Consider the following 23,701-nt stretch of genomic DNA (forward strand, 5'->3'; position numbering starts at 1 on the left):
CTAACATTTGTTGTGTATGTTTGAGGGGAAAGTATCTGTGCAAATGTAGGAAGCTGTGCTTTTAGTCCCACAAAGAAGGCCCCTTGCCTACTTCAGATTCAAATTCGAGAGAGAAAAAAAAAAACACCACCATACTCTGCAAAAGGCCAATCCGCCAGCCCGTGATGCCCTTAAAGGCAAACTGTGTTAAGGCCTAAAAACAGGTCTCCCTATAGATACGCAAGGGATAGCCACACTTCTAAGAAAATTGGCACTTGTTCCACAGTACAAGCAGGTTGCAAAGGGGAAGAAACACTCCCTTTCTTCTCTGTTTGCTGAGAAACTTTTCTAAGGCCCAATCCTCGTCTTTGAAGACAATGTTCTTCAACTCTCTTCAACTGATAGTGTGCTTAAAATCTCTTTTCCCCACCCTTCATGAGAGGGGATACTTCATGTGGTTGGCCGATGCCCATAACTGGCAAAGAAGAATATAGTTAGAACCTAGGGCCCCCTAAGATTCTGAGATCCTCCTTAAGACCCAGAGAAACTCCTTCCTATTCACAGTATCACACATCAGTTCCAACTTCACTGACTCTTTGTTTGCATTTATCTGGCTACAATAAAGAGTTAATATGCATTTTCTCAAGAAAACATACAAACTGTTCCCCACCCCACCCCTATCCCCAAAACTTGTTTTCTTTTTGTTCTGTTTTGCTCTGGCTTTAATAAGGATATTGTTTTTGTTTCTTGCCAGAGAAACAGGCCAGCCAAGTGCATATCAACATCGCCCCTGCAGCTCCTCCTCCTGTACAATAGTAAGCCCAGCCAATTTCACAGGTGCCTGCAGGGGAGACAAAAGGCACACAAAGACAGTATTATTGGAAGTTGGGTCCTCCTTTTCTCTATCTCCCCCCCCCTCCCCCGCCTTTGGATTACTATCGGTAGTAGCCAGTGGTGGGATTCAAATAATTTAACAACCAGTTCTCTGCCCTAATGACCAGTTGGGTAGGCATGGCTCGGTGGTCATGTGACTGGGTGGGTGTGGCCAATTCAACGTCACTCACGTCAATGGGCGCTTCGCATCAACTGTTACAATGTAATAAGGGTTAACCAGAGAGGCAGTTTCTGTAAGCAGGGCCATAAAGATAAGGCTAGAAAGAACACCAGAATGTTTCCTTCCTGCCTTCCTTAACAGGATTAGCCCTGTAAAGTGGAAAAAAATAAAAGGAGATTTCTTCCAACAACTGGTTTTCCGAACTGCTTAGAAAGTTAACAACCGGTTCTCCCAAATAGGTGCGAACTGGCTGAATCCCACCACTGGTGGTAGCATTCTAATCCTGTATTCAATAATTGAAGGAAAACACATGTATTCATAGGCCATATTCATTTGTTCCTCACCCACCAAGTTTGTAAACACGTAACTCCTTGGTATGAAAATAGGCAAAGGCCTGAAGTTTTCTTACCTTCAAGAGATGCCTGCACAGATCAAATGCCTAGGGTTTTTTTGGGTGGGGGAGGTTTGTATAAAAACAGGCATGTATCAGAGGGTTTTTTAGGGGTTTAAAAACTCCTTTTAGATTCAAAAATGTGTCCAGATATCCACCCCTAAACCTAGTTTAGCTTGCACTTGAGTATATCTTCAGGAATCAGGAAATATCTCTGAAAACAAGGGCATTTCTCCCTCTACTGCAGTATGATGGGTGGGGGGAGACCCCATCCTTTTTGATTTCTGTATGTAGGATCCTCCCCATTCAATTCAGGATGACGGTTTCAAAATGAGTTTAACTTTACGGAATAGAGGACTCACAAGATTTAAAGTAATAGAGCAGGCAAAAATCAGGGAAGAAAAGATACTTAAGGATGCAATTCACGCTACAGTCTAAAAACCATAATGGGTTTTTAAAAATTATATACACAACAATGTGAAATCACAATTGCCAGCTCTGTAGCTGGTGCTGACCTTCATACGCATTGAGTTTGGATCAGGATGAATCAGCATAGTATATGTGTAGATCCAAGCTGTGTGGCCTCTTTGCAATCAAAAGATGTAAATTTATAATTATATTATTATCATTGCTTTACAATTTAAGCATACCCAATAATTGCAGTTTATAGATGATTTATATCTTAGCATGTTATGCAAATCCAGCCAAGTCCAAACCACAGTTAAACTAGCACATAGGCATGAGTCTCTGAAGTTGCTTTACTTTATTTTGGCTAGGCAGCTGTTCCATTTCTTAAAGAATAGAAGATTCTTTCTTAACTTCTTTCATTCATGTGTGTTTTTCTCTTTCTGGTTTTGTTTTGTGAATCCATTTCATTTAAGGTCATTTTCCATGAGGTTAGGATTACTCACCTAGTTCAAACTGGTCGGAAAGATTGCCACAGGCTTGTCTGACTTCTTCACTGTCCCAGCCCAGAGGATAGAGAGCACACCCAGAACCAATCAACAAACCTACAGGTGAAAGAAAGCAACATAATTTTAGCCAGACTACATAGCCAATGAATGAAGGTTGGAGGCAGAATCCTCATTTTCTGTTTATCTCTCTGTCTTTGTGTCCACAGTTGGTGGACCACTGAGAAAAGAGTGGGCTACTGAGTGCTCTAACTTTTTCTCTACTGAACAACTAAAAAAATCCAAATGTAATGTTAATCCTTTGAATTTATAGAAAGACTAGCTGGATACTTGTGCTTTGCGATGAAACTATGTGATTGGACAATCCAGGAGAAATGCAATTCACTCTGGTTCAATCTTTTGGCTCAATGGTATTCGGTGATTGAAACACATAAGGGAATATCACTCCCGCCTTCTTGAGTCCGGAGGCAGTTCCAGAGGTGGAAGGCGTTGACATTTTGGTGAGATACGACATTTAGTATTGTAAAGAGCCCCAGATCACTCCTGAGTGAAGAAGTGGAACGTCTGCCAGTTTGAACTGAGGTAAAGGAATGTGAGGTAACTAGCAGATGGATCAGAGTTCTTTTCAGGTGGGGAGGGGAAGTAGAACTCCTTAGCATCAGAGCATGTTAATTACTGTATAATACTAATGATCTGATGGTCATTTCGAAAACTCCTTTCTTAGCGAGTACCTAGAAGCCAAGAGGAACATGCTTGCCAAATTTCAAGTTTGTAGGCTTTACAGTTCTGGAGATTTCGTGATGAGTGAGTGGTATTTGCCTTTTATATAGAGAGATTAAAGGATATGAGTTGAAACATCATGTGCTATGTTGACAGCAAGGGGGAAATTTGTATTGGACCAAAGAAAAACTGACCGAATTGCTGATCTTAAGAGTTTCCATCAGGTTTAATTTAGCTTAGGGTGATGTTATGGGCACATGCAGTATGTAGTCTTCCTGACAACAATATGAAATGATTCACAATTGTCTTCTTCCAGAATGTGTAAGTCCAGCTTTCAGTTTTGGAGTCTTATGAAAACAACAAGCACAACCAAGTTTCAATCTTGCTTAGCTTCTCAAGCTAGATAGTTCAACCAAGTATTGCTATCTGCAGAGGCTCATCTGATTCTCTGCCCCCCCCCCCCGCAAAATATCCCTAATACAAAGGTTGAGAAGAGCAATCTAAGTGAAGATGTTATCCTATCATTGTTATATAATTATTATTTTTGTGATTCACCCTGCCCAGCATTCATGCATGCATTTATGATTCTTGATATCTTGATAAATTCTTCAGAAGTGTTTGCCTCTAAGAATACATAATCTAAATCTAAATGTATTGGGTGCCTTAATTTATGCACTTGGAAGCAATTCCTTAGGCACAGCCATCAGTAAATGCAATGCATTTAACATCAAATCAATAAACCTATCCAGGCAGATTATCTCTAGTTATTCCTTTGAAGCGTTTTTGTGGGGTCTGTTTTGCATTCATTTCAGCTTTACATCACAGTCCACCAGAAAATGGTTTTCCTTACATCAGCTGCACCAGAGTAATATTTTTAAATTGATTTTTTCTATTTTTTTCTAAGAACCAGCTTTATTTAAGATCCGACCAATTTTACTTAACATCATCTAGCATAATTTCCTCTCTCCTGCCCACTTTGAAGCCTCAAATCCTGAAATCAAATAGGAAAAACTAAGAGCCAATTAGGGCTCCCTCCAGCTGACTAAAGTGACAAACCTCGCAATAATGCTTGTATCTTTACAATTTACATTTTTATTTGTTTCCTAACATGATTTGATTGCTTATTAGTAACCTGTTCTGCCCCCCCCCTCTTCATACACCAAAGCACGCCAAGACAAAGATACTTCAAGGATTTATTAACACACAGACTAGACCTTGGCAGCAATCCAGCACAGACCAGACCTTGGCAGCAATCCAGCACAGACTGACCTTGGCAGCAATCCAGCCTGCCAAGCTAGCCACGATAGCTTCTCCAGCTCTAGTGAATACATTGATTCCTGTGACGAGCATGTGGAAAGTCATTCCTTTTATAGTCTTGAGAGGAGCCTAATTACCACCAGCTGAGTTCAATTATCTCCTGTAACTGCATAACTGTTCTTTACGCCTATTAGCCCTCCGTTGCCAGGCATCCAGGACCAACTCCCTTGTCTCTTTCCCACTGCTCCAATGCATGACATCAGGATCACACTCCCTTGTCTCCTCCCCACTGCTCCAAGGCTCAGTCACCAGAGCTTGGTGGCCAACCAGCCTCTCTGCGCCCTGCTCGGAGTCGGAACCCTGTCCAAGGTCCTCCACATCCTCCAGAGCCGACTCATAGGGCCCCTCGCTGTCGGGGTCTGGTGGCAGCTCCAATGGCTCCTGCTGGGCCACAACAGTAACCTATGGCTATCACTAACAAATCACACTTGGCCAGTAAAGAATTCTATTCTATTCTATTCTATTCTAAGTGTGCCACTTCCTAAGATATGGCAGTTTTGGGGTAAAACAAGCCCTTTGCCCTTGTTTCACGATGAAATGGGTAAAATTAAATTGAGGCTTCATACTTGTGGGTATGTATTTGGGAGGAGGAGGAGGAGGATGGGGGAAGGGGGAGGGGGAGGAACCTCCTGGCTATCAAGGTTTCATTATTTCTTCTTGCATTTAAATACAACGTGCGGAAATCTGTAATGACACCATGATTCTGTAGCCAGGTATTTGTTCCGGACAGGTACATATATGGCTAGAGATTGCAGTGCAGTCTCTCTGCTTGGGTGAGTGGGATGGGAGAACTATGGCTCATTTGAGCCTAGAAGCTAAGTGATTGGGATGAGGCAAGCATCTGGGGTGGTGGACTGTTCATATAAGCAGAAGAAATGAAGCTGCACATTTTTAATAGGATGTGAACCGGACCAGAAACCAAATAGAAAAATCCAAATCATATTCGTTCATAAAATTTAATCTACTGATGAGTTGTGAAATTAGAGACCAGGAAGTTCAACAAGGGTTTGTCAAATGAGAAAACCACCTGCTCCTGAGCCCTCTGGAACTCCAGATGGAAGTTTTCCAATCTGAACTGCCCTAAGTTGACCAGAAGCTCACAATCATGTTCTCCAACATTAGTTCCTGCGTTGACTTCTGCAAGAGGGGCGTGTGCACAAGCAGTCCTTTTTATAGTCTGGAGAGGAGCTTAATGACCACCAGCTGAGTGCCATTACCTCATGTACTTGTGCAACTGTTCCTGACGCCTATTAGCTCTTCAGTGCCGGGCATCCACAGGAACAACTCACTGCTGGAGTCCGGATCACTCTCCCTTGTCTCCTCCCCACTGGTCCAAGGCTCAGGCGCCTCCTGGTGGCCAACCAGCCTCTCTGCACCCTGCTCGGAGTCGGAACCCTGTCCAGGGTCCCCCACATCCTCCAGAGCCGACTCTCAGGGCCCCTCACTGTTGGAGTCTGGTGGCAGCTCCAACGGCTCCTGCTGGGCCACAACAGGGAACTATAGCCCTTTTTTGACTTGTGGACTTCAACTCTCAGAATTCCCAAGCCAGCGTGGTCATAAAGGGGCCATAACTCCCCACCTCTGCTAAATGAATGGATGAAGCAGCTGCCCCCAAGGTGGAAAAATAAATAAAAAGGAAACTAAAATGTAACTGATTGCCGCATGTGAATTCATGGCATAAACCCCAAGCTAGTTCCTTATGAATCTTTTTCATAGTTTGGAATCATAATTAAAACAGTTAATAGGACAAAGAAGGATTTATATACAGGAAGAGCTATTTAAAAAATTGTTTCTTTGTTCCCAGTATTTTCAGTTACAGCAAGAAGAACATAAGATAATAAAAAGAACCATTTCCAGAGGTCAAACAACATATGGAGAACTTCATGAAAATTCAAACAAAGGAAGAGTATGGAAATCATATGCAATTCCTGTTGAAATAAACTGCAAGAATGTAAAGGAATAACTATGGACTAAGCTATCCCATACAATAAGCAGCAATTTAATCTTGTTTATACAAATGAATGCCCAGTTTCAAGTTCAATGAATAAAGATTAAGTTACAAAATAAACATAGGAAAGAAGAATGAATGGATGGGAAGGGAAGGGAAGTTAGAGAAAATCATGGCCAAATTAATGCAATCCTCAAAAGATTAAAGAACAAAGGGCAGCGTATAAAGCAATGTATGCATTTGGTGAAAGCCAAAACTGGTAGTTTGCATGAATAGAAAGGAATGGAATAATACAGTAAATAGGGTGAGTATAAACTAGTTGTTATGCAGGTAGTCCTCATTTAATGACAGCAATTGGGACACTGCAATTTCTCTCTCGCTAAGCAATGTGGACACTATCATGTGACCACATCACTTTCTGACTGCAATTCCAGCCGTCCCTGTTCCCATTTTAAAGCAAGGATCCCAGTTAGTTAAGCATTACAGGGAGGATTTGATTTAAATGAGTGATTTATAATTTAAATCACTAGTAAAAAGGCTTGATTTATATCAACTCGATTTAAATCATAATTTTTAAACAGCAACTGTCATCTCTGTCCCGCAGCGGCTCCTCCTCTTGTGACCCGCTGTTGACTCACCAACAGTCCAATTCACTTTAATGGGACGGCTGATGATGCGGCAGTGACACAACAAGGTGAGGGACATGGCGGGCTGCAGGTGAGTGGATGCCTACTAACAGGTGCTGCCATGATGCATCTGAAATGACAGGTGCTATTTAAATGTAAGGACTCATTCTTGCTGGTAGTTAGACTCTTTAATATTATTATTTGCAAACAAAATGAAGGTTTCCTATTTAAAGTGCACGCTATCTCAGCTTGCACTGGATTCATTGAATGAGTTTATCAAAAATGTAAATATTGCAGAATATATAGTCTCAGGCTACATAACTAAGCTCCATTTCATGCTGAATAAACTATATTATTAATGTATCTTAAATAGAAAACCATCTTTAGATAGATTTTTTTACTCCAAAAGCATTTTATTAAAATAAATTTGATTTTAAAAAATCCGATTTAAATTTTAAAAAATCCGATTTTAATTTTTAAAAATCCAATTTTAATTTTTAAATATCTGATTTAAATTTTAAAAAATCCAATTTTAATTTTAAAAAAATCCAATTTAAATTTTTAAAAATCTGATTTAAATTTTTAAAAATCCAATTTAAATTTTTTAAAAATCCAATTTAAATTTTTTAAAAATCCAATAAAAATTTTTTAAAGATCCAATTTAAATTTTTAAAAATCCAATTTAAATTTTTAAAAAATCCAATTTAAAAATTTAAAAATCCAATTTAAATTTTTAAAAATCTGATTTAAATTTTTAAAAAATCCAATTTTAATTTTTAAAAATCCAATTTAAATAAAGCGTGCAGTCACCAAACCAATTGTTAAACCAGTTGCATCCTATCACTGATTGTAATATCGAAGTGATGTCAGTAAAACCTAAGGCTAAAATCCTAGGGATAATAAATGTACACAATGAACTATAGACTTTAAGAGTGATACTGGCTTTTGACTAATCATGCATAGGAGCACACCTGAATACTGAACACACTAGAATGAGATAGCAATTCAATCTAATTTATTGATTGTAGTGCAGTGCTTGATTGCATACTGGTAGAAAAAGAAGATTGTGGTCTTATTTAAAATAAGTGTTAGTGCTCTTTGTTATCCGAAGACCACATCTTTATTAGAGACAGAATTGATACAATAAATATATTTAAGAAATCCTCAAAGACAGTTCAAAACTGAAACAGAACCAGAAAATACTGAAGATGATCCAAATAAGATTCTATTGTATTAAGATGATGGTTTTTGTTATAATGAAGCACAGGAATTGATATTCAGAAGTTTTGGTCTGCATGTCACTTTATTATTTTCATTATCTATAATGAAAATCAGTAATACATAAAACAGGAAATGGGAAATGTTGAACAGGAAAGAAGGCAACTCTATCCTTTGTGTACTTGTATTCTGTGTTACAATCAAAGTACCAACAAACATAATTTATATCATGATGTCTCACTGCACATTATATTACTTTGGCATCATCATGTCTAAGGTTGCCCATGTATCATGTGTGTTGACATATTATATAGGCTCAAAAATTAGGGTATAAAATGAGGAGGGGTATCTATACCTTCCTTTGGACTCAAATCCTGATGAAATGGAAGCAGTAAATATTGTTTAACATCTACACTCACATGGACTCTCTTGAGGGGTTACTAGAATTGTTTTAACATATGTTGTATAATCATTTGAATAAATGTTTACCTGCCCATAACATTAGCAGTACTATATAGATAAGTAGATTCTTTTCTAAGCTAGTAATACCAGCACACAGAGAGACGCACACACACAAATGCACAGTCTTCTCTGTACAACTAGGAAAGATCTGTTTCCTATTCTAGTCTTCCTTCTTAGTGCAGTTAATTCACAAGCTGCTACATACTTGCTTGTGAAAGCTTCATCAATCACACAGGAAAAGAATGGAAAATACAAGTCATATTTTGCTACGACAAAAAAAGTACAATGCAAAAAGTCCTGAGAGAGTTCATAAATTGGACTGGACGCCCTGGGGGGAAAATGTTGTTGTCCTCTTATATATTCCTTACACGGAATGACTTTAAAGACATATACACATGTTTAGAATTAAATAATCTTGAACTGATGTTATGATATTTAGGACTGGAATTCCACTGTCTTCAATGGTGCATGAAATGCATGCATGATTTGAGAACGACGATATAAATGTTTCTCACTATTTGTTAAGCAGACCTGAAACAACAGGATATTGGTCTTTACCCAAAAGCCAAGGAACATAGCTAAATTGCAATGGATTTCCAAGGAGGAAGCTAATAAACTTATGCATTCTGCTTTCATCAGAAATCTACAAGAACCTTCTCATAATTTTAATTGTATGTAAGGATTCATTGCATTCTGCTCATTTTAGAATGTCTTCTCTTGGCTTTTATGCTTTTAAACAAATATGCAATTTTAATTGATGCAACCCTATCATCACTGTAAAACTATTTTAAACCTTCAAAGTAGCCTAACTGCACATCTTATGTTTAAGCATCACGTACCTTCTCAATCCCAATACTTTAAAAAAAAATATTCAAAGTGAATTGTTCATCTCTCTTTCTCACCGATCTTTCTAAAGATTTGCATGCAAATGCTGCAAGCTGGCTTGAGAGACAGCCCTGTTTTTATTAGGCAAACTGCCCAGGGTTCATGAAAAATTTAGCTACAGCTGAACAGGAAAACATTGACTGTTGTTGATACAGCACACACAAAATCTTTGGCAAGAATCCATGGCCCGGGGAAAGAAGTGACCTAGCTATTATCTGATCTGCCGCTTAGATGCAGCTGCAAGAACGTAACTCTTTATTATTGAAACAATTATTTCTGAACAGCAGGGGTCCAAGAAAGCATGAATTAATTTAGTAATATATATTCATGGATTGTGAGGGGCACAAGCAACTGCATTGGGGGATAAAGGTTGTGCCAGTAATTGCTGAATTGATTGTTTTTAAAGCTCCACTAACACCCAAGCTGCCATTAAATTAAGCTTTATTTTTTGCAAAACAATGTTAGGACTCTATTTTTTTTTAAAAAACGCCTCTGTTGTCTCTCAACCTAGCAATTAAATATTGTGCAAAGAGCAATGATTGCTTCCCAAGTGACCGTTGTTCACAAAAAGGTCTTGTAGCCAAACGTTCACGACCGACTCTTCAATCCACTAAATTAATAATAAAGGTTACACACCGCATTGCTCTTCTCAAACGGCATCTAAAATAGCTAATTAAACCCCCTTCATTTCCAGCAAGAGGTGCACAAGCCCAAGGAGGAGGAGCGCAATCTGATAATGCAATTACATTTTCAACCCAGACAATTGTTTTAACAGGGTGTGCGTGGTGGAGGATAGTTTTAGCCCTTTTGCAATCCTGAAAAAGTGGTCTCCTTTGGGAGGGTGTTTCACAAAACCGAAGCCATCAAAAACTCGCAGCTCTACTAGAAATTCTGCCTTGATGAGCCTTTCCTTGATCAGCTATGTTGCATCCTCCACAGGACACCAGACAGGGAAAAGCCCATAGAGGATTGGAAGCAAGTTCATTTAACATAAGAAAGAAACTCTTGAGAGCTTTATATAGGACACTTTGACCCCTGATTTTGTGCCTGGAAACTGGATGGCCAGGGCAGTGACTACCAAATACGCTCTTGCTTGTTCCTGCCAACCCCATTTCATCCGCACAAGTTGAAGCTTCTGACAATGCCTCACGGGCAGAACATACATACAGTTGATTGCATACATTCATCACAGACAGCAGACCGAGTCAATCCACTCATGTGCAACACAACTGGGAAGCTTTCTATTTTCAGTGGCTTGTTTTCCTGCTCCTGGACAATGAGGTTCTGTGTAAAATCCCGGCGTTGCAAAATATCAATTGTTTGCTTTAAAATCGCCATGCGATTCTGGGCAGTGGACAGAATGTTTGTTATTGCAAAAAAATAACAAGAAGCTTGCAGCATCTTAAAGACTGGCAAATCTACTGTGGGACATGCTTTTGTGTCGGGCTATCTTTCAATATTTTATGTATAATCATCTGTCAGCAGTTTTAATATTGGGGAAACTGGAGCATGTTTACAAAAAAGATTAGACTCTCAAATCAAGTTTGTCATCTGGAGATGTCACGGATTTTACTGTTTTCTTGGCAGCAATATGGAAGACATTTGTCATTTTTCCTTCTTCCAGAAATTTTTAACACATTCTTAGTTTGATTTACAATCTGCTTTATTAAAGAACTAAGAAGGTCCCACCTCATTTAGTTTTTTAAGACAACTCAAGGTCAGCTTGGTGCAGCAACTTAGCTGGTCACAGAAAGTACAGTGAGCATTAATTTGAGATTAAAAATAGGCAATAGCCAAAAAATTACAAGTAGAACATTTTGTTTCTCAGGATGCTATCCCCTAATCTGGAGATGCCTATCTAGTCAACAAAGGAATTCTAAGGACTTCCATTATCAATTAGAATTAGAATTCTTCAAGTGACTTGTGCATATTTGATCATATTCATACTCCATGTAGACGTAATCATTCCGAATATCTTCCCACATGGAGAAAAAAATTCAAAACATGAATATGCCCTGCATTAAGCACTGGGAAGTTTTCCCATGGGAAAAAAATGGGTAGATAATAAATGGATTGATAGGGCTCACCTAGTAATTTTCCCAAAGCAGAAGTGGAAAAAACAACTGTGTGAAGAACTTCAGTTGAGGTCCTTCAAGCAGGATAGTAGTAGTAATCTGGTGAGTTTGCTAGTGGCCAGAAGTTTCTTATATCTATATAAAGAGTTGCTTTAGGTTATCTTCATTTCAACTTATTGGGGGAGGGAGTTATTTTGCTGTTTTCATTGCAAATAACTCCGAATTTCAAAAGAACCTTTTGTTACTCCAGGGTTCATCCAGACAATTGTTTTAGCATGCTCCAGCCATGAGATAATACAAGGTAAGGAAAAGGTAAAGGTTCTCCTTGCACATATGTGCTAGTCGTTCCCAACTCTAGGGGGTAGTGTTTATCTCCATTTCAAAGCTGAAGAGCCAGCGCTGTCCAAAGACGTCTCCGTGGTCATGTGGCCGGCATGACTAAACGCCAAAGGCGCACGGAATGCTGTTACCTTCCCACCAAAGGTGTTCCCTATTTTTCTACTTGCATTTTTGCATGCTTTCGAACTGCTACGTTGGCAGAAGTTGGGACAAGTAATGAGAGCTCATTCCGTTACGCGGTGCTAGGGATTCGAACCACTGAACTGCCAACCTTTCCGATTGACAAGCTCAGTGTCTTAGCCACTGAGCCACCGTGTCCCATCAACACAAGGTATGCTGATGCAAATTGATTTTCACCCATATCAGAGATCACTTGGGAAAGGAGTGACCTCTGTATAACCAAAGGAAAAATAAGGAGCCAACAGATCCCATTTCCCAAATAATGTCAATAGCTCATCATGCAAATAGCAAAACTTAGGTAGAGAGAAGTTGGCAAATACCACTTCAAACGTCACTTTGGACAGAACTTGGGAGTTGTATCTATTCCATTTTCTCAATGTGGCATGTCTAATATAATAACTTTTAAACCAGATATTAACCTTGGCTTTATTGTCAATTGTCAAAACAAGTATTGTCCGAAACCAAAACATCATTCTAAGCAAGACTTTCGTTTATTTTTGTCACAGAAATTTTTCTCAACAATCAGTGTTATAATTTCTCCCATCTTTTTTAATTTCATTTCATATCTTCCCAAAGAACGTTGAATATGAAATGCATTGCATATTTGTCATGGTATTACCATCCATTTTACTTTGTCCACAATCTTATCGCTCATTTTATTCCTCAGTTCTATTTGATCTTCTATTTTCATTTTTTTTATTAACATCTTCATCTTCTGTTGGAATGTACTAATTTCCTCTAAACCTGATCTTCCAAAACCAACACCAAATCATCTGTAAAAGCTCTTAACTTATAAGTTTCTTTTTAAATCTTTACTCGCACAATCCTTTCATGTTGTCTCATATCTCTATTCAATATTTTAAGGATTAAAATAGATAAGAGACAATGGGTATTTGTGCTTTGTTCCGTTTTGTATCTCACAAGACTTCGATAGATCACCATTATAGATTTCTGCAACTACATGCTTTCCTTGAATTATACATTGATCTTATCCATTTTATGAAGTTTCTTCTAAAGTTCATACCTTCCAAAACATTAAACAGAAAAGCCCAGTTCATACTGTCAAAGGCCTTTTCTGCAACTACAGTAAGAAAATCAATGCTAGCTTTTTGTTGTGTTGTTCCAAGTACTCCAAAATTTTTGATATTATTCTGTAACTACCCTGTTTCCCTGAAAATAAGGCCTCCCCGGATAATAAGCCCAATCGGGCTTTTGAGCACATGCACTGAAATAAGCCCTCCCTGAAAATAAGCCCTCCCCAAAAATATTGCAACACAGCAGCAGCGATGAGGTGACCATGCTTGCCGCCTCCTGCACGTCAAAAATAATAAGACCTCCCTGAAAATAAGGTCAAGGGCTTATTTGGGGGGTCAAAAGAAAACAAGATCCTGTCTTATTTTTGGGAAACACAGTATCTTTTAAGTAAAATACATATTGATCCTCATTGATCCAATAAATTATTGTAAAATTATTCTCAACCTATCAGCCATAATTGTTCTAAACCTGTAGGCATTGTCCAATAAATATATTTGCCTACATAGTTTTTTGTTAAAATCAAATCTTGCCCTTCTTTATCATTTAAATTAATTCTTTATTGGCTTATTTCCAGTTCTCTGACATCCTTTCTCCCTGTAAACTAGAATTCGCTGTATTTTATAAGGGTCATAAAAGGCATCTGCAAAAAATTTATAATAAGAATCTTGTAATCTATCTGGTCCAACCAACTTTCCAGTTTTAATCTTTTTTAAAGCTTCGCAACCCCTCCTTCCACCATGCTCCATTTGTAATCTGTTTTTGTTCCCCTGTAATCTGCAGTAATTTTGTTTCTTAAAGTATTTATGTATTTTTTTTCAGAGAAATATGTTGTCCTTTATGCAAATTGGAATAATATTGATGAAATGATTTTTTTGCATAGCCATATTATCCACTAATGCAGTCTCTCCCTCTTGCAGTTTCAGTATCTGCAACTTGTGCAGATGTTAAGCTTTTTGATAAAAGTTTTTTAAATCTTTGAAGCTCCCTCTCCTCCCCTCACTTTTAATCCAATAAGAATGCTGACTCACCAAGTGGATAGCTTTTATCTTGCCACTCAGAAAATCTCTCTTTAGCTATAAATTGATTACATCCAGAATTGTTTACGAAAGTGAGTCTTTTGCAAACATTGTGTTCAGATAGGGTGCCTTACAGCTGTGCTTAACTGAAATTCCTTGACTCCCATTGTTTGTCTCATGAGTCAACCAAAAAACCCTCAATTCTTGCAGTTTCCTCACAAGGAGCAGTGTCTGGAGTGGGGGATTTCACAATCTCTCCTTGTCCAGGAAAACTATGCTGGCCAGAATTCACCTTCTGGTGGCCAATCTCTGTCACAATGCTGTGCTCCATAGTTTTTTTACCTGGAAGCTCAGGACACGACATATATTATTGATGGCTCTTTGGTTCCACCACAAAACTGCGGTAGACTAAAGCGCACTCGACGAAAGCGCATACGTGATGTCATCACAGCGCGACGAAAACAGCACGCTGTGAGCGGTAAACTTAAAATTAACGCGTAAATCTAAACCTAACCCCCCCAAACCTAACCCTAAACCTAACCCTAACCCTAACCCTTAACCTAACCCTAAACCTAACCCTATACCTAACCCTTAACCTAACGCTAAACCTAACGCTAACCCTTAACCTAACCCTAACGCTTAACGTAACCCTAAACCTAACCCTAACCCTAAACCTAACCCTTACCTTTACGTGAATCGGCTTGCTTTAAAAGCGCTTTTTAAAGCGCCCTTTTTTCTCCGCGGTTGTATTTGTCGCGCTGCTGATGACATCAGGTACGCGCTTTAATCGGGCGCGCTTTAGTGGACCGCGGTTTTGACGGGTCACGGGCTCTTTTCCCTGCCCCAAATTGCTAAAGCCTCTTCACTAAATTTGGTCTCCTTCAAGATTGCTTTCAAAAGGACTGGCAAGATTTGCCCATTTGGACTGGTAATCTAGAAATTTGGACTTAAACCAATAAAAGAATATTGAATGTTAACAGCATTTTATTTGTTAGATTTATACCAAGCTTCACTGTGTGTCTTTTCAGCATGCATTTAAATGCATCCATGTTTAATAATTACCTTAAGAAAAATACAATGAAATTGGAATACACTAAGAAGTCATCTGAACCTCTTCATTTTAAACATGAAGCTATATAGGGAATCAATGAACTATGGAAGAGGGACAGTGGTGGGTTTCAAAAATTGTTTGAACCTACTCTGTGGGTGTGGCCTCCTTTGTGGGAGTGGCTTGCTGCCCATGTGACCGGATGGGAGTGGCTTGCCACCCATGTGACTGGATATGAAGATGCCGACGACACTTGTCAGAACCACCTTAAATTACCTCACACACAGCACTAGCATGCATAAGAATAGGATGTAAACTTGTTTTTTAAAAGGCATCTTTGGTTTGCGTTAAAACAACTTCAACACACGCAATGTTATGATTGCATCACAAACGCAGTAGTCATCCTTACCTTTCACAGAGGCACTGAGTTTTATAAATATGAGCATGATAGTGTAGAATAATCACATCCAAGGACCAGTGGTGGGTTTCAAAAAATTTTGGAACCTCTTTTGTAGGTGTGGCCTGCTTTCCGGGTCCACTGGTGGAACCTCTTCTAACCTGTTCAGTAGATTTGACGAACCGGTTCTACCGAATAGGTGCGAACTGGTAGGAACCCACCTCTGAAGAGGGATGAGTTGCCAACATTAGAAAAGAAGGAAAAAGTATTTTTGCTTAGCAAGAATCTCCAATTTGGCAACAATAAGAACTACGTTTCTGAACCCAAAGGTGTTTTTTTAAGAGGCAACTGGACTTTCTTGTTTTTCTTTGAAGATATTTCACTTCTCATCCAAAAAAAGCACCCTTGGGACAACCATGACCTGGATGACTGAGAACCTCCATAGACATATGTCTCTGAACAAAATCGATCTAGTATTTCAGTTTTAAGTAAAGGAGGAAAGGGAGAGAAAAATCCTAGAATCCCAACTGAAGATTGAGGCACAAAAGTTTAAAATCGTAACTTGATTACCAGCTAACTTTCTGGATCATTTTCTGGCTACTAAAGGTAGTCTTCAACATACAATCACAACTGGGATTGGAATTTCCATCATTTGTCAGTCTGGTCATAAAGCAAGTCACCACCGGACCAGATCGCATTTTACCACCATTTTTTACCACAGCTGCTAAGCAAATCACCATACTTGCTAAGCAAATCCAGCTTCCCCGATTAGCACTGCTTGTTGGAAACCAGCTAAGAAGGTTGCAAATCACAATCACATAACCGCACAATGCTGCACCCAGTTGTAAATATGAGCCAACTGCAAGGGTGGTATGATGGTCTTCATTTCAAGAAGTCACAAATATTTTTTACAAGAAATAACTTTGAACTGTCATCAAACAAATGGCTATAAGTCAAGGACCACCGATATGCAGTACTCCAAGGAGTAACTTTCTTGCAATAAAAATTGTTATTCTCCATTTATATCAAAGTGCTGCCTACTGATGCCAGGGATATTCGCTGGCAGCATGAGTGCCAAATGCATGCCTGGCGCTTGCCTAAGCTGGCTGATATGATTACTGGAAAAGGAAGCAAGGGATTATTATGATCCCCTGCTATTTTTCTGCAATGAGAGGAATCTCTACTCCTGGCAGTTTGGCAACACGAATGATAGTTGTGTTGGACTAATGACAGCCTGCGAGGGACTAATCTATCATCTTCCATTTCTTAGAACATTAGACATATGGCTAAATATTTTATCATCTCCCACATTTCATGGGAATGTGTTCACACATGACAAATACATGGCTCTAGGTGGCTATATAAATCGGAATAATAAATACATAAATGGGAAAAAGAGCTTTTAGCCATGTGTGCAAAAGTGGGGACTAGAAAAAGGACCTTTGTCAGAAATGTTTTATGGGGCAGAGGGATGTTACTAATAGATCACACATTCCCATGAAATGTGGAAGGCAATAAAATATTTAGTCTTATTTTTAATACAACACAATGCTCAGCTAATATTTTTTTTCCAGATACTTTGCAACAGCCTGTCTTTTACTAAGTAAAAAGAGAAAAAGAGGCTAAAAATGTTTGGATGAAGAAAATTTCCCAGAACAAAGTCTAATGAAAGCTTAAGCAAGTAGGAAATTTTTGTGCTGTTCCTTCTACAGAGGAATCATTGGAGCAATGGTTAATTAAGCACTTGGGTTTAATCATTACAGCTGATTTGCTAAAGATATACCTGAAGTATACCTGGGTACTTGATTAAAGATATGTGTCATGGTGGACTTGGAGCAATATCTTCGGTGTTATGTGAACTATCAGCAAACCAACTGGGCTGAGCTTTTGCCTTTTGCGGAAGGCAAAAGGCAATATAACAACACTGTGCATAGTAGCATTGGGTTTAATCCTTTCGGGGTGGACTGTATATGTTTGGTCAACAATGAACAGTGGGTGGCTCAGGGAGAAAGGGGGATTTTTTAGCTAAGCTGCTTTTCGCATGAAAAAAACCTCAGAACTGGCTCTGCTTCTTCTGTACCCATATGGAATATTATCAGTAAAGCTATACTTTTAGAAAAACAATGCCCCAGAAGTTTCTTTTGTGGCATGTGCAAATGAGACAGTTGACATTATGTCAGCTCTCCACAAAAGAACACTCTGACTGATGTTTCTACACGCCATGCCTGCACAAGAATTGAACAGGAACACAGGACTTCAGGGGAGGAAAGAAAGCAAACTTGTTCACCTTCTCTTCAACTCATGTGCTTCCCTATAACCTTAGTCCAATCTATGTACCAAATATATATCCTAGTAAATGTTTCCTTACTAAAAAAATTACTATAATCCCAAAGCAGAGATATAACAATTAATTTTTGTTGTTGTTGTTAGTTGCGAAGTCATATCCAACCTAACGCGACCCCATGGACAACCTTTCTCCAGGCCTTCCTCTCCTCTACCATACTCTGGAGTCCATTTAAGCTCACACCTACTGATTCGGTGAGTCCATCCAACCACCTCATTCTCTGTTGTCCCCTTCTTCTTTTGCCCTCCATCATTCCCAGAATTTGGCTCTTCTCCGGTGAGTCCTTCCTTCTCATTAGGTGGCCAAAGTACTTGAGTTTCATCTTCAGGATCTGGCCTTCTAAAAAGCAGTCAGGGTTGATCTCCTCTAGGACTGACCGGTTTAAATACCTTGCAGTTCAAGGGACTCACAGGAGTCTTCTCCAGCACTATAGTTCAAAGGCCTCCATTCTTTGGTGCTCAGCCTTTCTTATGGTCCAACTTTCACAGCCATACATGGCAATTGGAAAAACTTGACTATACACACTTCTGTTGGGAGGGTGATGTCTCTGCTTTTTAGATTACATTACAAAAGCTTAAATTCATTTCACAGGATAGCAAGACCAACAGCAATGGTGATAGCAACCAAAATCAGTCACATCGGCCACCTAAATTCAACAGAAAGCTTTCAGGAGCAGATGACCTAAACTGGTACCAGATAATGGCTTCGCATCAAACTTGCAGGGCAGTATTTGTGGAAGGACCCCTGAAACAGGTCTTCTTTTGGATTACTCCACTGTGAATTATTGGCAGGTAAAACATCATCAAAGAAATGTGCCACTAGATCACAGTGGACAGATTGGCAGGAAAACAGGTAGAACAAAATATCAGATATTTAGATCCCCAGCCATGCATGTATCATTATCTGGGCTCAGCAATATTCTGGCAGCCTAAATGGGTTCTTCACAAATGTTTATACCAAGTTTATAGAAGCTCGTTTCCTTTGATAACTTTGCACCAAGATGGCAATTAGTCTTAGAGTGGAAGTGCACCGTATTTCAATTCAATGGTGCCTGGTTTATCACTTTCTGATCAAACTGTGTAGGATCATAGGATGATGAAACGTTCCCTCTTGGTTCTTTTTTCTTCTGTGCTAGTTTTTATATCCATGCATTTCCCTGGACAGAGTCCAGAACCTATAACCAAATTTGGCATTCAATTAAACATCAACCTCCTCCAAAAGGTTACCTCTTAGTTAACGTCTGTGGGTGAAGTTAGTTAGTATTGTGGTCCAGGATATTTAATACTCAATCTGGATTTAAAAAGTAATTAGGAAAAAGGAAAGGTTTAGTTGAGCTAAAAATACTGGTAAAACAACAACTTCAGGCTCTGCCTAAATTGCAGAGCATCACAGAATAAATGAACCAACACATGAAATAGTTCACAAAGACTTCTTCTACTTTACGGTAATTGGGGCTACTTTTGGGGGGACAAAAAACATCAACAAGAACATATTTTAAGAGAGATTTGAGAAACCAATTAAAATAACGACATGTAATATTACCTGAGCAACCCCCAGCAATATTGTTTAAATAATAGATATTTCATAAATGTCTATGGAGATTCTCAGTCATCCAGGTGTGAAAAAAGCACTTTTGGGATATATTTCATAAACCTCTCCATTTTTACCATTTCATAAATCTAACTAATAAACTTTCATTCCATGTCAATGTATGAAATGCTATGGGCTGAATATGTCAGGCATCCCTTTTTAGTTGAAAAGAAAAGTGTTATTTAACACAATTTCTATTACCCGTGTAATAAATTAATCATATGCTTTATTCCTGCCATTTCACCTCTGTCTCTCTGCAAGTCCAGGCAGGGCTGCGGGGGGTGGGTGGGTGGGATCTGAAAATTTGAAAATGCAGTCAATGTTCACATCACACACCCACGGTACACTGTAATTTGTGTAATTAATCTAAGTGCTTAATTTATTTTGTAAATTGAATAATAAGCTAATTTATATGCTGGCTTTGCACAAAAACTATGCTAAAAACATGTTCGTCTGCCTTGCAGTTCAAAGCATTGTGTGAATCTGCTAGCAATCTGTACTGGTGAAAGGTCTGATTTAGGAGAAAACATTTGATATTTTGCTATTTCCCATGTTTTCCATTTCTCCTATTATTTCATCACTTACGGGTATATGTCTTGTTTTTTGTCTGAAAAGCCTGAGGAAAAGGCCTGTGTTATATTTGCAATCATGCACAATTTCCTTCCATAGTCATTATGCACTGATTTTTTAATTGTTGTAAGAGACATTGAAAAAAATATTTGCTTAAAAACTAGTGCAGAATCAAAATATGACGAGCAAGAGAGAGAAACGTAGAATAACTGAGACAAACATTTCAAATGAAGAACAAACAACAATCACCTCTGCAACAGAACTTAGGGCTGTGTGAGTTTCATCGCTTTGATACATTTTAATGAGCCATGGGGGAATTCCTAAGACAAACATCTACCTCTACAGAAAAGAACTGGAGTTTGTTGCTCGCTTTATATATAATAAGCCTCAGGACTACCTAACTGACATATTTCCACTGCTGGGGAACTTCCCAATGGATCAATTACATTTATATACCCCATTTTTTATTATTTCAAAGCAAATGACTCACATCCCTGACACATGGTACACAAATAATGTAACTTGAAAAACTGATCTCATTTCTCACCTAGCTCTTTGTTATGAGGTCAGGTAAATACATCAAAGAGAAAATGGAAGTGAATAAGAGTCTGGCATCTCTTGAGATCTGAAGGTGCGGGAACAAGTTTTTTTTTTTTAGAAGTAACTACATTTTACAGACTTTTGGGTCTCATTCATCTGCAGTCCTCCAATGTATTCTAGGATGTACTTGAACATTATTGATTCCTACTATTAGACACACTTGACTTAAAAGGAATGACAATCAGACTAAGGCTAATGAAGCTTGGAGAAGGCAAAGAACTTGGAGAGAGGGACAGATTAGGAATCACAACTGAAGAGGAGAGAGACCCAAAGGTGTTTTTTTTCAAAAGACAACTAGACTTTGTTTTTCCTTCAAGATGTTTTGCTTCTCATCCAAGAAGCTTCTTCAGTTCACTGAAAAAGCTTCAGTTCACTGGAGAAACTTCACTTCAGTTGACTTTACTGAACTGAAGAAGGCTCTTGGATGAGAAGTGAAACCTCTTCACGAAAAAACCAAGTCCAGTTGCCTTTTGAAAAAAAGCACTTTTGGGACAACTGTGACCTGGATGACTTAGAATCGCCAAAGAGAGAAGGAGAGAAAGAAGGATCAATCTAGACTCTAGAGACTGAGCAAATCAAGAACAGTCAACCTTGCTAGTTGATATAATAAAACTCCCAACGTGTCCCTCTGAATTAATAATACCAAATCATATAAATTTCCAAAATGAAGAATGAAACAGTACTGGAATTTTCCTCAACTGAACGGAACACAGAGAAAGTAACACCTTAAATAGGCTGTGGTATTAATTGCAAAAAGAGCAAATCACTAAGCACTTAAAATGTTGGCACTGACCTTTCTAGCCCTAAACGGCTTACAAAACCAACCACTTAGTCATTATGGGTTTAGGGGATTTTTTTTTAATTGTTGATTTTAATCCTTATTTTTAACTCCTTATATTATATTATATCTTGTTTAAAATTTTGTTGGCTACCTTGAACAGGTATAAATGAAGCCAGTGTTTTTCCTCTACATGAAATGCCCACCCCATAGGAGGTTTAAGAACAGAGATTCAGCCAAATTAATAGTACTACAAAATACAACACAAGAGGAGAAACCACCCGTTTAGCTTTTAGCTGGCTATTCACTCTAATATTAAAATTGTGAAATGTGTAATCTTTGGGATGGGCCATGTTTTGTGTACAAACAGGATTTGCTGTTTATTAAACGCAGAGTTCCCAGGATGTGTGCTTCTGGCCCTTTTTTTTTCCTGGCTCCAATGCAGTAATTTAGCAACTGCTGCTCTTCATAGAGGCTGGCCAACAGGTGTAAGGTTGGACTAAATTTAATTCAGCAAGGACTAAATTTAATTCAGAATGAGAAAGGTTCACATATGAAAAAAGGGAGCAATGATGAATGAATAAATAAATCATATATTTATTCACATCCATGAAGCTACATGTTAATACAATAAATCCATTCTTCTTGTGTTGGGTTAGATTTTTCCTTAGAAACATAACTTCCCTTCACAGCCTTTCTGTACAATGTTAAAAAGGCTACATCCATTATTTTCTTTCTCCAATGCCTTGCTTTCCTACAGTCCACCACACTTCTGCACAATTACATATCAAAATGTTTTGTACGTTATACTAAGATCTTGGTGCTTCTTATCTTTGTTTCAGCATGAAAACCTGATGCAAAATCTCAACCCCTTGATTCCCCCTGATCACTCTGTCCCCATGGAGCTGCAAGTGAATAGCTGAGCAAATAATACAAAAGGCCTTTCCCCCCCATCTTCAGCCCCAGCCATTGCCTAAAGGATGGGGAAACAAGGGGTTAAACATCATCATTTTGAGTTGCTGTCCAAGTTGGGCCTATTGATTGGGGCTTTCTAGCCCAGGGTTGCTAGGGGCGTAGTCTGTCCCTGTTGTTGCAACTAGAGGGAATAGTCTCTGTCTGGCTATTAGTTATAGTTGCCATGTTTACTATCCTTGTCACATTGTTCAGCTGCTGAATGAAGGATCCTAGGATACTAACTAATTTGCATGGGGCAACTTGTTCCTCTCCACCAACCATCTTAGTAGGACGCAGAATAGCACTGCTCAACTACTGTTTGGAGAACAAGACAACAAGGGAGGGTCCAATTCAACATTCACAACCTCATTAAATAAGAATTTGAATTTGAACCTCATCAGAATTTGTAAGCTGTTTTCTGAAGTAGGAGTTATTCTTCAATGTGTCAACTAAACAGGACTGCAAAGCTCTTAATATTACCGTAATCATATAACTAATAAGGCAATAAAAAAAGATTTGAATTACAACAATTCACAGTGAAGCACACAAAGTATTGAACTTGATTGCTTTCTTTAGTATTCACTGCCTTAAGATATATTCCTAGTGCTTTTCACTGACACACACACACACCAAAAACAAGTTGCTAAATTGGCACTATATACTGTACAAATCAGTACAAATAGTTATCGTTCCAGTCATTTTGACTACATCAAAACTACATTAAAATACTTTCATTCTGCCTCCCCATCAGCAGTACTTATGGAGTAAGTTTATTTAGTTTCAAGTACATTGCAAGACAAATGCAAATTGTTAGGGTAAGATTCTCCATTAATGAAAAAGGTGAAATTTGGTAAAAACAGCCACAAAGTGAAACTCTTGTACAGAAAATTATTAAAAATTATGGTAGAAAATGATGGCAAAACTAATTTAAAAAACAGACAAATATTACTGCGTAAGCACCTATTTCTTTGGTAGAAATGTGAGTATTCTGGAAGACTTCACATTAGAATCTTTTAAAGAAAGTTTTCCAGCTCAGTCAATGGAAAAATGTATACCAACAGTTCATTTTTATTTAAATATAGTAAAAACAAAGCTAATCATGAATATCATGTAAATTTCTCAAAAATCTTTCTATTAGCTGAAATAAATGATTTATTCAGCAGAAAAAGTAGAAACTAGGAAAGAGATGAATATGTTATATTCAGATTAAAACCTTTCTTTGGAAATTGTTTTATTACAATGCTTATAATTATTCTAAACATAG

General features: G+C 38.4%; 1 protein-coding gene across 1 annotated transcript in view; it reads right to left on the bottom strand.

The window, feature by feature from the left end:
• Positions 1-668: 668 nt before the first annotated feature.
• Positions 669-23,701, bottom strand: part of LHFPL6 (LHFPL tetraspan subfamily member 6) — a 28,107-nt gene continuing 5,074 nt past the window's right edge. Inside the window, exons 3-4 of the mRNA XM_087716924.1 lie at positions 2,336-2,434; positions 669-820 (exon numbers count right to left, since the gene is read on the bottom strand). Coding sequence (XP_087573050.1) covers positions 702-820; positions 2,336-2,434 — 218 coding nt within the window. The 3' untranslated portion in view covers positions 669-701. The remainder of the gene's footprint in view (positions 821-2,335; positions 2,435-23,701) is intronic.

This window comes from Thamnophis sirtalis, unplaced genomic scaffold (genome assembly GCF_051295495.1).
Source record: "Thamnophis sirtalis isolate CommonGarterSnake01/CBP01778 unplaced genomic scaffold, rThaSir2_p1.2 scaffold_5, whole genome shotgun sequence".
NCBI classification, from domain to species: domain Eukaryota; kingdom Metazoa; phylum Chordata; class Lepidosauria; order Squamata; family Natricidae; genus Thamnophis; species Thamnophis sirtalis.